The 15,899-nt window shown below is 41.2% G+C and overlaps 1 protein-coding gene across 2 annotated transcripts in view; it reads left to right on the top strand.

The window, feature by feature from the left end:
• Nucleotides 1-2,700: 2,700 nt before the first annotated feature.
• notch1b (notch receptor 1b) overlaps nt 2,701-15,899 on the top strand; it is a 60,657-nt gene continuing 47,458 nt past the window's right edge. For both annotated transcript variants that reach the window (XM_042489070.2, XM_042489069.2), the window contains exons 1-2: nt 2,701-2,963; nt 3,666-3,747. In XM_042489070.2, coding sequence (XP_042345004.2) covers nt 2,906-2,963; nt 3,666-3,747 — 140 coding nt within the window. In that variant the 5' untranslated portion in view covers nt 2,701-2,905. The remainder of the gene's footprint in view (nt 2,964-3,665; nt 3,748-15,899) is intronic.

Here is a 15,899-nt window from a genome sequence, read left to right as displayed (position 1 = left end):
TTATCTGACTATAATCATGCCATTAGTGTTCATGTGAACAGACATGTAGGTGATTCACATCTTTCATTTCGCCTCTTCCAGCACTCCTACGCTCTCTCTGCCCTCAGGCTTTAAACGTCTGCACAATGTTTTTTTTTCTTTGCTCTCTGGCAGCTGTTTCACCTGTAACGTCCTGGCAGAGACTCTGTATGTCACTCTGTGGTTTATGAAAAAAAAAGATGAGGGCCTGATGGTGTTGAAAGAGACAGTTACCACCTACATACGGTTAACAATCCTGAATGGCTGCATCTCAAAGCTCTTTTTTTGACAGTTATCCTGCACTTGAGATGAAGTGGTTTTAAAGCAGCTCAGCGTGATCGGACACCTCTTCACGGTCTACTGTACTCATATAAATACTGTGCCCATACAAAATATTCTCACCCTTTGAAAGTTTTCTAGTTGTTTTGTTTTACCATATTGAATTTAAGTAGATTTAACCCTTTGAAAACTATAGCAAATTGACTTGATTTTTTTTCTAAAAAAATGGAAAGAAGGCATTAAACATCGAAAGAAAAAATGATCTAAAAATCAGCAAGAAATTAGAAAAAAAGTACAAGAAAATTACCTGAAAATGAGTAAAATCAAGCAAGAAAGTAAAAAACAAAGAAAAGAAAAGAAAGGCTAACACTTCTTCTTCACATGATTTTAAATATGTAATTGTCATCATTGTAAATATAGTTTTTTCCAAGCTTTATTATTATTTTCCCTATACATTTTCCCTTACTTAATTTTTTTTCTTAATGTACTTTTTTCCTTCTTTTTTTTTCTTTTTTTTTTTCGCAATTTCAGGAACATTTTCACCAAATTGCTTGTTGCCTTTTTTTTCTGTGTTTCTGAAAAAAGTCGCACCAATTGGCCCAGGATTCAAAGGTTTAAATGATTATTAAAGTTGTCTGAAAGCAGCACAAAAAAGAGATGAAATTCTGGGTTTCAAAGGGTTAATGTGATCATCATGAAAATTGTCTGTAATCAGTCTGTCTTGTCTCTCAGCAGTCACCTGTGTGAAGCTGCTCAGACTCCGTTCACAAACCACCTGATGGGAATCTTCTGCCGACTCTGCAGACTGACTGAGTGAAAACTTCACGTGAGTCGCTGTCAGCATTTATTTATCAGTGTGGAAGATCCTAAATGCAAACAGGCTGGTTCCCAGGTTTGTCAGGTGGCGGTGCCCCGACGACCAAGCTCAGGAGCCGTGTTTGACTGATGTGGGCTTTTAAAGACCGAAACTTATACTGACGTTTCTGGATTAAATTGGGTTTCTCTCTCTTATTTGCTGTATGGAATTATGACTGTTGTTTCATGCCCCCCTTCAGTATTTAGACCATGTTTGTCTCCCACAATAAAAACATAAAAGTAGCCCAGGACTTTTGTTTTGACACAGTTAAAGACATTTACCACACCATAAATGTATGCAGAAAAGGCACAAATTGTTGCATGAAATGCAGAAAATTAAGTGTTTGGTGCTAAAAACAAAGTCTGGTGGAAAACCCCCAATGCTCCAGGTTCATATGTGTCCCCCCAATGTTGAAACAAAGCCTCCGCCCCTGGCTAAAAAAAATGTTGTTTAAGTACAAAGTGACATAAATTAGCATAAAGTAGCATAAAATAAAAAATACTCAAGCCGGTCAAAATGCTTTCTTGTTCTCGGTAGCTTCTTGAAGGCTACCATACTTATGTAGGCTGAATATACTTAGTTACTATGTATAAATACTAAAAACTCACCTAAACTGCAGGTAAAGTACCTGATGTCTCATACTGTAACTGCTTTAATTTGTTGTATTTCATTAAAAGTTAAAGGCTTAACATAGTGCTCTTAGTCAGCTTCAAAAGTTGAAACAAGCAGTGTCAGGGGTGATTACTTTCAAAATGTAATGGATTACTAGTTGCCTTGTTCAAATGCAATTAGTAATGAATTATTTTAGTTTGTCAAAGTAATGTAACTAATTACATTACTTTTTGATTACTTGATTAACTGTTTGAAACTGAGCAATAAAGGTGAGAAATGTGCAGAAGCAGACAACATTTTACTGAAAAGAGTATATTCAGATGTATCTGCTTTGTCATCACTAATATTTTGATTAATAACTGTAATTAAATTATAGTTTTTCTTGGTAACTAACTAATTACTATAACATTTTGCAATTTAGATACATACATTATCCCCCCACAAAACGGAACAAGTGCTAAACTTTTAGTATTACCAGCCATATTTGGCATAATGTCAGACTTTCTTCAAATACAGCTGAAGTAAGCAGCAGTTAAACTAAATCAAAGTGAAAGCAAACTGTCTTATTTATGGTGAAAATAATGTGTTTGCTGGGAAGAATGAACTTTAATGCTAAATGTTGTCTTAATTTACAGTAAAGCTAACTTTTTCAGACATTAAAAAGTGTGTAATGGAAACCGATGGTACAGGCTAATTACTGGAGAAACTTTTCAAAGTCGTTAATTAACCAATCACCAGAGCGGGAAAAGTTTGCGCACTTTCTCTTCATCTCGTTGTAGCTACAGCTTGTGCCCATCTGTGTGTGTGTGTGTGTGTGTGTGTGTGTGTGTGTGTGTGTGCGTGTCTGTGCATGTGTGCGTGTGTGTGTGTGTGTGTGTGTGTGTGTGTGTGTGTGTGTGTAACGCCCCTCGGAGCAGCGGATGGAGAAGTGCGTCCCCTCAAGTCATTTCCAACCCGGGATCTGAAGTGACAACATCTCATGCTCGGAGTTCACAGACAGACAGCGCTTTACTTTCTCTGTGGATCTACTCCGGGATGAACTGAGCGCGTTTCTTTTTTTATCTAACGGAGAGGAAGACACACTATCGGATCTATGAGAAAACCCACGTGGATTTATAAAACCATTTTAAACCAGAAGGAATGCATATTTTCTTTGTGAAACTAACTTTCTTGTTGTCGCTGATAGCACTAACGCGAGGTGAGTGGCGCGAGGGGAATCTCATTTTTTGAGAAGTTTTCTGCGTCTGTAAGATATAGAAATGTAGTTTTTGACTTATTTACGATCTAAAGCTCAGAGCAGAGTTTGATTTTAACTTGTTGCACTCACTGCTGCGCCAATTGTTGGACCAAAACTCAAGTTTTTCCAAACTTTTGTGGACTCATCCTGCAGGTTTCCGAACATCACTGTTAATTTACATAAATCAAGTTTACTTTTATTAATTAAAGCACCTGTTTGCATTATCAAAACATGTCTTCTTTGCTCGTTTTTATAAACTGACTCAATTCATGCTAAAAAAAATCCGGGCAGCTGTTGAGCACTTGCAACTTATTCTCACTTGTATGTAAACGCATGCCTCTGCAGTTTGGATTCAGACATGTGTGTGTCTTTTTTTATATTATTGCAAAGCTGTGCTACTCCCCAAATGGCACATTCTTTTTGGGACAGCTGCAGAGAGGAGCATGCAACTGCCAAACTAGTGTCAAGTCCTCTGTTCACCACAAAAGCTTACACTTTTGAGGTGGCAAGAGTCACACCTAGACTTCACATTTATGGAGTACTACCTGTGCTATTTGTGAATCCAATGAGGAAAACAAATATTTGCTGCATCACATAGACAGAAATAACTGCCTAAAAGTTCTTAAAAGTTTCAGCAGGTGTGTTAAAACTCTCCATCCGCAGGTCTAAGATGCTCCATGCCCACGGAGTCGTGTTTGAACCAGGGGAGGTGTGAAGCAACTCCAGATGGAAACGGAGAGTGCAAGTAAGTTTTCTCTTTAACCTGTAGAGAAATTGTGGAATGTGGCAGGTTTTTGGTTGATGTGAGGGCTCAAAAGGGGATGAGCGCTCACACCGGTGCTGCTATTTCTGGGATGCAAATGGTTAGAGATAGAAATGAGTGGACATTGATGAGGACAGGGGTCACCGTGAGAGAGAGAGAGTGTGTGAGTGTGTGTGTGTGTGTGTGTGTGTGTGTGTGTGTCAGTGCCACCACCACACTCTCCCCTCTGCAGCCCCGCAGCCCTAAATCTTGCTTTTCTTTTCTTTCACGGAGCGACAGCTGGGGTTGCCAGAAGCTCGGCGACCATTGTTCTCCGCTGCCATTAATTCTGTGTGACTAATCTGGGTGAGGCTTCCCAGAGAGACCCTCAGACCCTGTCCCCCTCCCTCACCCACACTCCCTCCTCTCTCCTGGGATTGTGTCCCCTCCTCAATGGCCCTCAGTGCTCTTGCTCCCTCTCATTCCACTGGACAGATGGCATTGGGTAGATTTTTAACCTGCTAAACATCCAACAAACATTCAGCTTTCTTGTATTTTCGGTCCACATGTAAACCAATAAGCTCCAGCTCTGCCCAGAGCTCTCTTTTACAACAAAAGCCTCCTTTGGCTCTATTTCCATCCTGGCATGAGCAGCACCAGCCAGTGTCATCTTACTACTGTCGCAGAGCTCGCTGACCGGGCAAATGTTTGGGTCACAGCTCCAAGACTGCAAGACCCAGGCAGCCATCTTGGCCCCCCGCCACATCTTAATTTGTGTTATTCACCCCTCAATCACACACTCCCCTCCTCCTCCCCACCTTCCCCACCTCCTCATTGGGCCACAAAGCCATCATTGTGCCCCGCACTGTCCTCCTCCTCAGACTCCTCCAATTAAACATGGAGGTGGACGTCCTCGCAGTTTTGAAAAGGTTTGAGCGGGCACACAGGGCTGAGTTTGTGATGTGTTGTTAGTGTTTAAGGCATCGGTGTGTTAGTCGTCACTGTGCCACCAGAGGGCCAGGAGAAAAAACGTTTGGGTTCCTCAAGTGCAGACAGCAATACTTTCACTTAGAGCTGAAATGGTTAGTTGGTTAACCCCTTGAAACCTGAGAAAATTAGCTTATTTCTTTCAAAAACAAGGGAGGAAGGTGATGAGCCAATTATTATGAGCCTGGTAACAAGAAATGTAAAAAACTGAGGTTAAAAAAAAAAAAAAAAAGGAATGAAAAAACTAATAAAGGTGTTGAAATGTGTAGATTTAAACACTTTAAATATATGATTTATATTTCTTAATTAATTTATAAAAATTATTTTCTAATAGTTTTTCTCATCTGTCTTTTTTTTTTAACTTATTTTCAGTTGACTTTCAGGCACCTTTTCCTATTTTTTTGCAATTTGTGAAATTTTTGCCAAATTGCTTGCTGCTTTGTTAGCCATGTTTCAAAAGAAATCAAACCATTTTTTTCTTAAAATGTTTTAAATGCTTGTGAAAGGCATCTGAACATAGCACAAAAAACTGATGTCAGTCCAGGTTTCAAAGGATTAATTGATTAGTCAATCACTAGAAAATAATCAGCTACTCTTTTGATATCCGATTCATTGGTTAGGTAATTTTGAAAAGCAAAAGTGTAGAAAAAAACCCAAAATATTCTCTGGCTGCAGCTTTGCAAATGTGATGATTTGCTGCTCTTCTTTGTCATATATTATTGTAAACTGAACATTTGGGTTTGGATCTTTTGTTGAAGTAAAAAAGGTTTTTTTCACAATTTTTAGACATTTTAGATCAGTTTAGTGGTTTTGTTGATGTATAAGTGTTAAATCATTCCTTGTGGGTTTTTGTGTATTTGCTGCAGTTACTGTATAGCAACAAATAAGCTCAAAGACTGAAATATCCCAAATGCTGCTCTTTGTCCCCTTTAAGCACAGTCATGAACTTGGTCTCTTCTAACTCTTAGGAGTTCAATCTCGAAAAGTCAGAATTAGTCAAAGCCTTTGTGTCTCCATTGCGGTGCAGGTCCCTGTTAGGACACACTGGACTTTGGGGTTGACATAATCATTCTTTTTCGTCTTCTGCTGGGTTTTATGCTGCAGTCATGTGATGTTGAAAGGTCAAAGTTCCCGAGTTGGGAAGTTGTTCTTCGGTCTTCGTTGTGTTCATGTGTTTTGAGGTTGTGAAACAGGAACAACATTGAAGCTTCAAAGAGTTGCATTTTAAGAGTATTTAAACAAGAGGCTGACAGCTGTTTCCATATGTGAATTAATAAAAAAAAGTTTCTCACACTGACCAAACATTGACTTTTGCCCACCATGTTTATGCATTTCTGACATCAAGTCGGCAACTCGTGTCTAACCGAGTGTGTTAACAGCTGTGATATATAACTTCACACCTTTGCATCGTAGATGAACATAATCCCACAAATAACATTTGACTTAAAGTATGAATAGTTGTCAGAGGGGGACAAAGGGAAGAAGACTGAATTCTTTATTCGATCTCGTGTCCACGGACAAATCACAGCCGTTCTGATATCCAGTACAACAGTGCTCCCTCTCATATTGCTCAAGTGTTGTTACAGTGATATCAGGTTTCTAAATGATTAACTCAGACAGAATTGTGACGCTTCAAATGATGTGTAGTCTGTCAGTGAGGATTTAACCACCTGCTGCTCCGTTTGTTATGTTTGGAAGTGATCGTTCTTCAATGTGAGACTAATATCGATACCAAAATCTCTGCACGGCAACATGAAGGATTTATTTCTTCTGTTGCTGAGAGATCAGCAGGGAATTCTTACAGTAAATTGTCAGAGGAAATTAAGTTCTTACTGTTACATGACTCAAGGGGAAATCCAGCTTTTACAGGAAGTATTGCGCCAGTATTGAATGAATTAAATATAGCAGAACTTTTGGTATCCAAAGTTTCCGTGCTATCAGTCAAGCTCAAATTTTGCTGGATTCAGCGTAATGCAAACAATAGTATCTTTTCTTGGATCCTCCCTGGTAAAGGCCGAGATCTTTCAAACATAACCTCCGCAGTTTGTCTTGAAAAGTTTGACATCTCATGCTCAAACCAAGATAACCCTGATGACAAGTCCAGGGTTATTGTGTCGGAACCAAATAATACATTATGCAACTGTTTTCACAGGCTAAATACTTTTTAATTTACTTTACCAGTAACCCAGGTTCACTAACAGAACTCCTTTGGTTATTTGGGTTACCAGTAAACTTGACACATTTTAACCTGTTTTGTGGTATCCTGCTTGGTGAAGGATAAAGGCTGACAATATTTTCCTAATGAAAGAGTTTTTTCCTCAAGCCTCGCTTCATTCTTGACAGGATTACGATTTGGGTTCCCCTCAATCAAAAAGCCGCCGCTCTTGAACTCGAGTGTTATGTCGAGGTCAACTAAGTGGGACTGGATGCTTCAGTTTTATATAGTCTGACAGAGATGCCTACTTGACATGCCATACCATAAATACCATCTCCTCTTCATATCTGGCCTCGCCTGGCCCTGTGAGATCCCAACTGAAGTTTATCTCCAAAGAGCTTCGAGGAGGAGGCCTCTCATTTACTGCAGAGGCTTGGCAGCAGCAGAGAGCAGTGACAGAGCCGAGCCAGTCCAGACCAGGAAAAATAACTCCCAAATTCCAGTGGCACAATGGCCAGAATCAAAGCTTGTCTCTGCCCGGAGAGATGAGAGATGTCAGGCGAGGAAGGACGCTGCTGAGAGATCACAAACCTTCATCAGCAGTTAGTCAGCGTGATGAAAAAAATACAACTGATCTCTGACAGACCGATGACTGCCGGGAGTCACGTGGTGATTTAGGATTTCTGTTCTTGTAGATGGAGGTCCAAAGTTTGTATGAATGAGGCCAAACTGGAAGAATACCACAGAAATTCCTCTAGTTTGTCAGATGAGACGAATCGTTTGGCTCCTGTTGGATCCAAAGATCTGAGTTGATTGATTGGTTTGTATCTCACTGAAAGTAATTTGGCATATTCCACTGTCAAAAACCGTGCAGGAAATATAAAATTGGAAGGACAGGGGAAAGGAGTTACTCATGCTCATGTTGAATGATTGTTAGAGTAACATTTTTCAAGATCCATAACAGATACCATAATACTATACAAGATATTTAAGCCTCCGCAGCGGTGACAGCCGTGGCTGAAGGCAAAATGTTTTCAGGCCTGTATACATACATACATGAGGGAATTTCCTCAAATTTGGCACAAACGTCCATTTGGACTGGAAGTTGAACCAATTAGATTGTGGCTGATCAAAGGTCACTGACCTCAAAAAAACAACAACAATGGTAACACACAACTGCAAGTCAGTAATTGGAGTTTTTCTTTTCTTCAAAATCCCGTTTTTATTAGCCAATAATTTAAGCGTATCTGTATATCAGTATTTGCTGTCTGTTGTCTTTACGTAAGCAGCTATAAAGGAACTTTTTCTACTTAAAATATGCTCTAAAATTAGAAATGTTTCGAGTTTCTTACTTAAACCTGGAAAGACTCAATGAAATAAGTAAACACGACTGAGAATGTAGCTACAAATTTGTCACTAACATTCGATATTTGACAGCTTTTGATGATTTATTCTACATATACATATTGGCTGATATTTTAACAAGTATGGAGATTTGATAACCATCATCTCAGTCAGACACATGGATGAAATGACAGCCGTCGATAAACGTTAAAAACTTAGTGTAAAGGTTACATTCATTCACAAAACTTTAACATGTGCTGGGTTAAAAAATCTCACTAAAGCAAGAATCAGACAAAAGGTCCACACGTGTTAAAAGCTTACAGCAATTTAAGTTGTGCAAAGTTTCGATCTAACTGAGATCTTCGTCTTCGCCTGACATAGATCTGTGATTGATGCGTTTAAATGTTTGAACATGGGTAAAACTTTGGGGGCGGTTTCAGTGTGGATGCCAGACTTTTAAGATCTGAAAATGTGAGAACTTTAATCCCAATGTCAGGATTTTCAGATTATTCTGTGTTTGCATTAGATGACAAACAGTCTTTAATTCCTGGCTGGTATGTGCGGCGACTGCTACAGTATCCACCCACTTGGATGAAAGTGAGCCCTTGTCTCTCCTGTTCTGGGGATTCCTTAATGGCACCTCTGTTCGCTCTGGTCAGATGAGTCTATCTCAGCCACACACACACACACACACACACACACACACACACACACACACACTCACACACTACACTCCCCTCTACGCATCCATTCAGAGTCAGGAAACAGCCTCGGAGTGGCCCGAGGGAAGAAAAGGTGCCGTATCTGATCATATCATCACACAACGAGAAACACACAGCGCAAGGCTTTTATATGGCCGCTGCCGCCGGTGTTGGGTTCCCTTTGGCAAGAGTCCGGCCGGTGAGAGGGCTGATCGTCAGAGTGTCCTGGCTGAATGAAGTGACTCGGTGGTGGTGGGGAACCTCAGCGTGGAGGATTAGTGATATTTGAGCCTCCCAGGTTGGCATATGCCAAGACAAATCATATAAACTTTGATCGCAGGCTGAGTGGACTGACAGCGCGTGTGTGAGTGTGAGACAAAGACACTGGGCATACTCCAAACCGCACTTCCTCATTTCTTTTATTTTTCTTTCAGCCAGACCACCTGTCTGTGGGTTATAGTATAACAACATGCACTCACCCACACAGCAGCATGCTCCATAATACCCATGATTACTTGTGGTTTTGCCCATTCAGCTTCACACAGGAACACATCGACTTTGTCTGCCAGGTGTGCTTTTAGCTTTCAGTCACTCCAGATGCACGCTCACTCACAGGATATTTAGGAAAATGGAGTGTGATGCCTTTGTGGTGACACAGAGCAGTTTGTTCAGTTAAACAGTGATGCAGATTGTAAGATACAGTGTTTCCAGATGTACGATTATTATCATATTTGTATGATAATTTTTGCTTCTGCGTGATGTACAATCAATAATTCCAAATTTGCCATAATTCATGATAATTCAACCACTTTGAGACTCACAATATGAATTTAGTTTAGTTAACACGTTTCATTTAAACTCATTTCCAGGCTCTGTGTTTATGCATCACATCTCACATGATCTCCTTAAAGCCAACTATGTTTGTTGTAGGCCACGTTCGGGTCACGTTTGTTGGGCACGCACTGCTGTCGTTTGTTTTCGTAAACATTCGGCCACCATCAGCATGCTGGGAAAAAATAAAAAATGCAGATATAGGTAGATTTGTAGATGTGTCAAAAAGTCATTTAAATACTTGCTTACCAAAGTTATAAATTTAACATATTTGTTTTTGGGATTGTGACTGGCGTACAATAGCTTTTCTCAAAATACAATAATTTTGAGCCTCTGGTACGATAGTGTAACGTCTCAAGTCGCAGTCTTTGAGCCAGATTACTAGTAATAATACCTTTGTATCTGTCGTCCTAGAGTCAACCCATTCAAATCTTAACACTGTCACAGTTCAAAGAGAAATAGATTACAGTCAACCTCATACTTGCTATATTACCGTGATACCCAAAAGTACCTTTGTTATTGTTGTAATTATTACACACAAAAATGGCATTATATTTTGCAATGACTGCCATGCTCTTAACTGATTGTGGTGTCAACTCTGTCTGCTCTCTGTTAAGCTAATGTTAAATTATCTGAAGTTATCTGCTTCTGATAGCTGTCAATTAATACTTAACTAAACAGTATATGAAGCTGGAAAATGATATGCACACACGAGATGGTTAAATGTCTGTAACACTTACACTTACGTTTCTCATTTTTTAGATATCAAAATGACATTTAGCGGCATTTCACCCCTTAAAGTCATCTTAGGTTGAGGGAGCAGAAACTGGCTTGTGAGTCACGTCTAACATTTTATATTACTATTGTAATATCACATGCTACTGTTGCGTTATTGCTGTGCCCCCCTCTTTTGTCATTCTGTCATTATTGTAATTTAATTGTTATTTACGACATCTATTGCACGTCTGTCCGTCCTGGAAGAGGGATCCCTCCTCAGCTGCTCTTCCTGAGGTTTCTTCCATTTTTTTGCAGTGTGAGGGTCTAAGGAAAGAGGGATGTCATATGCTCCAAAGCCCTCTAAGGCAAACTGTGTTTTGTGATAATGGGCTTTATAAATAAAATTGACTTTACTTGACTTGACCATTATCGACCGACAGCCAACAGTTCCCTTTGTAGTTTGCCCAACTCATAAAATAAACATAAATACAGCTTATAAAATCTAAAAATGTAAAGCCTGCTAACAACACAATCCTGTCTTGATTTGTGGGAGTCGACTGGGCGCTCTGAGGATGCAATGATGTGACATTTTGGCGTGCTCTGCCTCAGACCCTGAAGTCGCCATGCACGGTGACAACCTGAGGGTCCGGTTGCACTGTCAGTTACACCTTCAGACACCCGTAAAGCCTTTAAGTGGTTCCCAGCCTCGTAAAGTAGGCAGTGGCAGAAGTCATTAGAGCTGCTTTGACTCTCAGGACATTCACACACACACACACACACACACACACACACACACACACACACACACACACACACACACACACACACACACACACACACACACACACTTGGAGGTCGGTCCCAGGGGGAGCAGGCTCTTTCCCATGGGCTGTGTCCATAACACTCCCAAATAAACAGGGTCTCTAATGAAGGCTGCCAGATGTGGGCTGGCCAGGTCAGCTCTCCTGTACGATTAGAGAGGACGGATGGATGTAAGGAGAGGCAAAGAGGGGCAGCGTTTCCCTGTAATTTCTGCAGCCAGTGGGGATTTGGTGGTAACTCTGGTTTCAGTTCCACAACAAACAACAACCCTGCTTCTTTGTGCCAGCTCTGGTTTGAGTGGAAGAGCTATTTTTATTTCACTAGGCTCGATTTGTGTGATTGAAGCTGAATTTAAGCGAACGTTTCGGTGTTGATTTTCTCCGCCAGCGGTGGCAGAGTTGTCACTGTGGTTAGCCGCGGTAGAGCTGCTGGGAAAACACAAGAGAGGGAAGTGTGGAGGGAGAGGAGAGGAGGGGAGAGGCCCCCCTTTGGGCAGCGCTGTAAAAACAGATCAGACAAGACTAAAGGGGACTTAGGGCAGGCACAGGACCAAACAGCCAGGAAATGAGACGGGGAGGAGGGGAGACAGGAGGGAGGAGGGGAGCAGAGGTACAAATATGCTCCACTAACACAGTTTGACTCCCGGCGAGACGCTCTGTTTCACCTGAGAGATATATTTTAAACGATCTTAAAGCAATCTTTTTTTTTTTGCCATTTTCCATGAAAAGAATGAAGCCTGAGAAAAAAGGGGAAAACCAAAAAAAGTACCCCAAACTAGGCAGATTTCCATTAACTCTCAAACTGTCAAAGTTGAAAGTGTGAATATGAAATAATGGAAACACATCAATGGAAAAAAAAAACCTCCCATTTATTGCAAAAACGTTTTTACGCTCGCTTACGCTCCAATTTTGTCAATATTTAGAATTTGAAATATAACAAACTCCAACACAAAACTTTGTTTAAATGTTCGTTGTGTTACAATGTTCTGTTTTACACGACCACACAGACAGCAAGTAACCAGTTTTTTTTTTTAAATCTATACTTCAGAAGGCATTTTAAAAAATCTATTGTTTGACCCAAAACTCAGTCTGTGTGTGGACAAGAGCCCAAAATAAAGCCTAAACATGAATTATCCTGTTATTTTTTGCTTGAATATATAAAGTGATAGATAAAAAAAGAATAATCCCAAAACAATCTTAATTATGTCATTTACAGAGATGGACCCAGACAGTGAATCTGTCTCCCACAGAGCTTTACGTGGCACAATAATTGAATAAAAGCACAACCTAATTCACTAAGCTTCTTAAAACGGATTCAGATCGGGGCCCATACAGCTGCCAAAATCTGTGTACTCGCTTCAGGTTTTTATTTGTTTACAGTGCACATGTGTGTAGCCTACATATTACGTTCAAAGCCTCCGTCCCCATCTGCGCGTGACCTCAGAGAGATGGCAGATGGCAGATTGGCCCGACACCGAGGAAAGCCCCTTCAGTGAGAGTGACGCCTGGCGAAGGGTCAGATGTCACCACAACATCTGCTGCAGGCTCGAGCCGCCGCCCCGGCCCTGTTATGCATCCCATCAGTGTCGCGGAACCTGTTGCCACGGGCTACAGCGGCAGCCACAGAAGAAGAGACGGCCCCGGGAGCGAGCGCGGAGGAGAACAATGAGGGCTACTGGGCCGGGATGACAGAGGAGATAATAACAGTATCGGCCTTACCGCAGAGATAATTCCACTGCTGTCCTGCAGTTATACGATACCTCCCAAACACCTGATATTTGCTCAGCTTCTTATTTGTGCCCCTCTTTTCATGCCCCCTTTATTTACATTTCCAGCCGTCCAGTTTACCTGCTGCTGTTGAGATTATCCCGCTCGCCAGGCCAGCCGATTTCTCTTGTTGGAGCAGCTGCTTTGCTCTGTTTGTTTTGAATACAGCCAAGACTCCATAAAAGAGTCGTTGAATATCTTTTGTCCTACACACCCTCATTTTTTCGAGCTCTCATTGAGGCAGGTAAGCTCGCCGTCTGTAAAAGCCGTTTTGTGCTGTATTTGACGGGCTCTCGCCAAGTTAAAGAGCAAACTGTTGGCATTCTTTGCCTAGCATGTGCTACAGTTGACTTACTGCTTGCACCTCCGCCGGAGTGTGTTTGGACAGTGTGTCCACGTGCTCCGAGGTAAGGGTGCAGGGGCTCCGTCTGTTTGTCTTTTAGGCCCCTGTGCGAGACGCTGGGCTGTTTTACGAAGCGCATGCCAGGTTTCAGAGGTGGTGTGAGCCATAAAGTGGAGCTGCCATCAGGCGAGCTTCAGGTTAAGAATCAGGACAGGAGACTCTTCAGAGCAGATACCCAACATGCTTTGCTCAGGGGCCACTTTTGCAAAATGACAGGAGGCCAGGGGCCAGTTACAGTAGCCCCTTACGTTTGTACAATGGGGTTTTAAGATGTTCCTACCATATTAGGACATTTCTTCATCATTTTTAGGATTTTCGGCCGTATCTTCCTAGGATTTAAGGATGTTTCTAGGACATTTGTAGGATTTGGGATGTTTCCAGGAAGTTAGCACATTTCTTGGATTTTAGGACATTTCAAGGACTGTAGGGAATTTCTGTGATTTTAGGACGTTACCAGAATTTTTGGACATTTTTAGGATTTTCAACTGCATCTGCCATTTTGGGACATTTGGGGGATTTTAGGACATTTCTAGGACTGTAGGACATTTATAGACTGTTGGGAACTTTCCAGGATTTTGGCACATTTCAAGGATTTTAGGACAATTCTAGGACCTTAGGACATTTCTAGGATTTCGGATGATTTCAGCTAGGACCTCTGTTGGGGGTGCAGGGGATCCTTCACTGGCCCTTTTTTAGACAAACAAGCTCTATTTTGATGCTGTTTTAAGCACTCTGGCATCTTATTTATTCTAAAAGTACATAACAGTTCCCAGTGTCAATCTCTTTATTTTTATTGTGAATTAGATTCAGGTTGGGGGGCCACCCGGCACCCAGATTTGGCCTGTGGGCTGAAAGTTGAGTATCACTGCTTTAGAGTAAACACCAAAATTCCCTCTGAACTGGCAGCCCCTCTCTGGCTTTCTCCCCATGAAAAACCCAACCAAACCAGTTTCCTTTCTTTCAGACTCCTTTTGTTTGTCCCGCGGCTTGTGTGTGTTTTGGATTTTAAGCTTTTGCCTCACACTTGGCCTCAAACATCGCCGACTGCTAAAACGTTGCAGAGCAGCTTGGAGTGACTTGGAAGAAAGTTTGAACGGGGGGGTGAGCAGTAGTCAGTTGAGACTTATAAATCCTAATGTGGTGTCTTAGAAATGAAAAGAAATTGGGGAAGAGGAGGGGGAGTGATGGGGTTTGGAGGGAAAGAAGGTGCACAGAGGGGAGCGAGCGGATGCCAGCGATCTTACGACTTTGAACAGAGGAAGTGGAACCAATAATGAGAAAAAAAGGGGAAAATTCAGGGATGAGCCATGTATAATGAAAGACGATTAGGAGAAAGTTTTTTTTTATTTTGGGGGGGGGGCGGAGAGGAGAGGAAAGAGGAGGTATAACAGCTGAATACGCCCGGCCTGTGGTCAGCTCTGAATGGGGAGGAAAAACAATGGGCCCACTCATCCTTCGCTCTCTCTCTCCTCACTCGCTCTTCATTTCTCTGCTAAGTAGTGAAGGGAGGGGGGCGGCCATTCAGATACCAACACTGTAAAAAATGTCCAACTCTAAGTGTTTTCAACACCAGTCAGTTTGATTCTTGAAATATTCACACGTTTATTCATTTTGATAGTTTTAAGTACGTTTTTTTAAACAAAGAGAAAGAGTTTCCCCTTCAGATTTTAGCTCAGTGATGATAAAGTCCCTCTCCAGATATATATAAACAATATTTTGTTTAAAATGGTTATCCCACATAATAGTTTACACACACGCACACACACGCGCACACACACACACACACACACACACACACACACACACACACACACACACACACACACACACACAAAACTCTGAAAATGGGCTGAAAAGTTTCACTTTTGCTCTCTGCTTTCTCCAGCACTGTTCACCCTGCGTTGGACATATATATGTAAATTCCCCATAGACTCTTTCAGTCCGCTGCACTGATGCATCACTGTCACCACCGTATTAAAGAGAGCAAGACTTGCCTGTAAATAAATGCAAGTAATTTAGGGAGAGACATTTTCTAGATAAAAAGCACTGTAGCGTTTCTATTTCTCAACTGATTTCAATCAGTGGTTATTATATTATATATATTGTATTTGTATTATATATTATGGTCTAAGTGTAGTAGAAGTTATGTCTCTAGTTAATCATAATGTCGACAGTTGGGCTGTATTCGCTGCTCAAAAGAGGAGTGTGTGTTAGACTTACATCAACTGAATTACTTGCATGGTTGAAAATGATTGAAAACTCGATGTTAGTTATCACTGGCAGCCAGAAACAAACCTTTATTCGATTTTATCTGATTATCCTAGGGATGCACAATATTGTTTTATTTGCTGATATCCGATATGTAGAAATAAGAGCAACTCATTTAGCTGATAACTGGTACCAATATACAGATATCCACTTCTTTCCGC

Source organism: Plectropomus leopardus, chromosome 4 (genome assembly GCF_026936395.1).
Source record: "Plectropomus leopardus strain MGB_pleo_1.0 chromosome 4, ASM2693639v1, whole genome shotgun sequence".
In the NCBI taxonomy this organism is placed as follows: domain Eukaryota; kingdom Metazoa; phylum Chordata; class Actinopteri; order Perciformes; family Serranidae; genus Plectropomus; species Plectropomus leopardus.
Note: the sequence above shows the minus strand (reverse complement) of the source record. Positions and strands in the feature narration are given on the sequence as shown.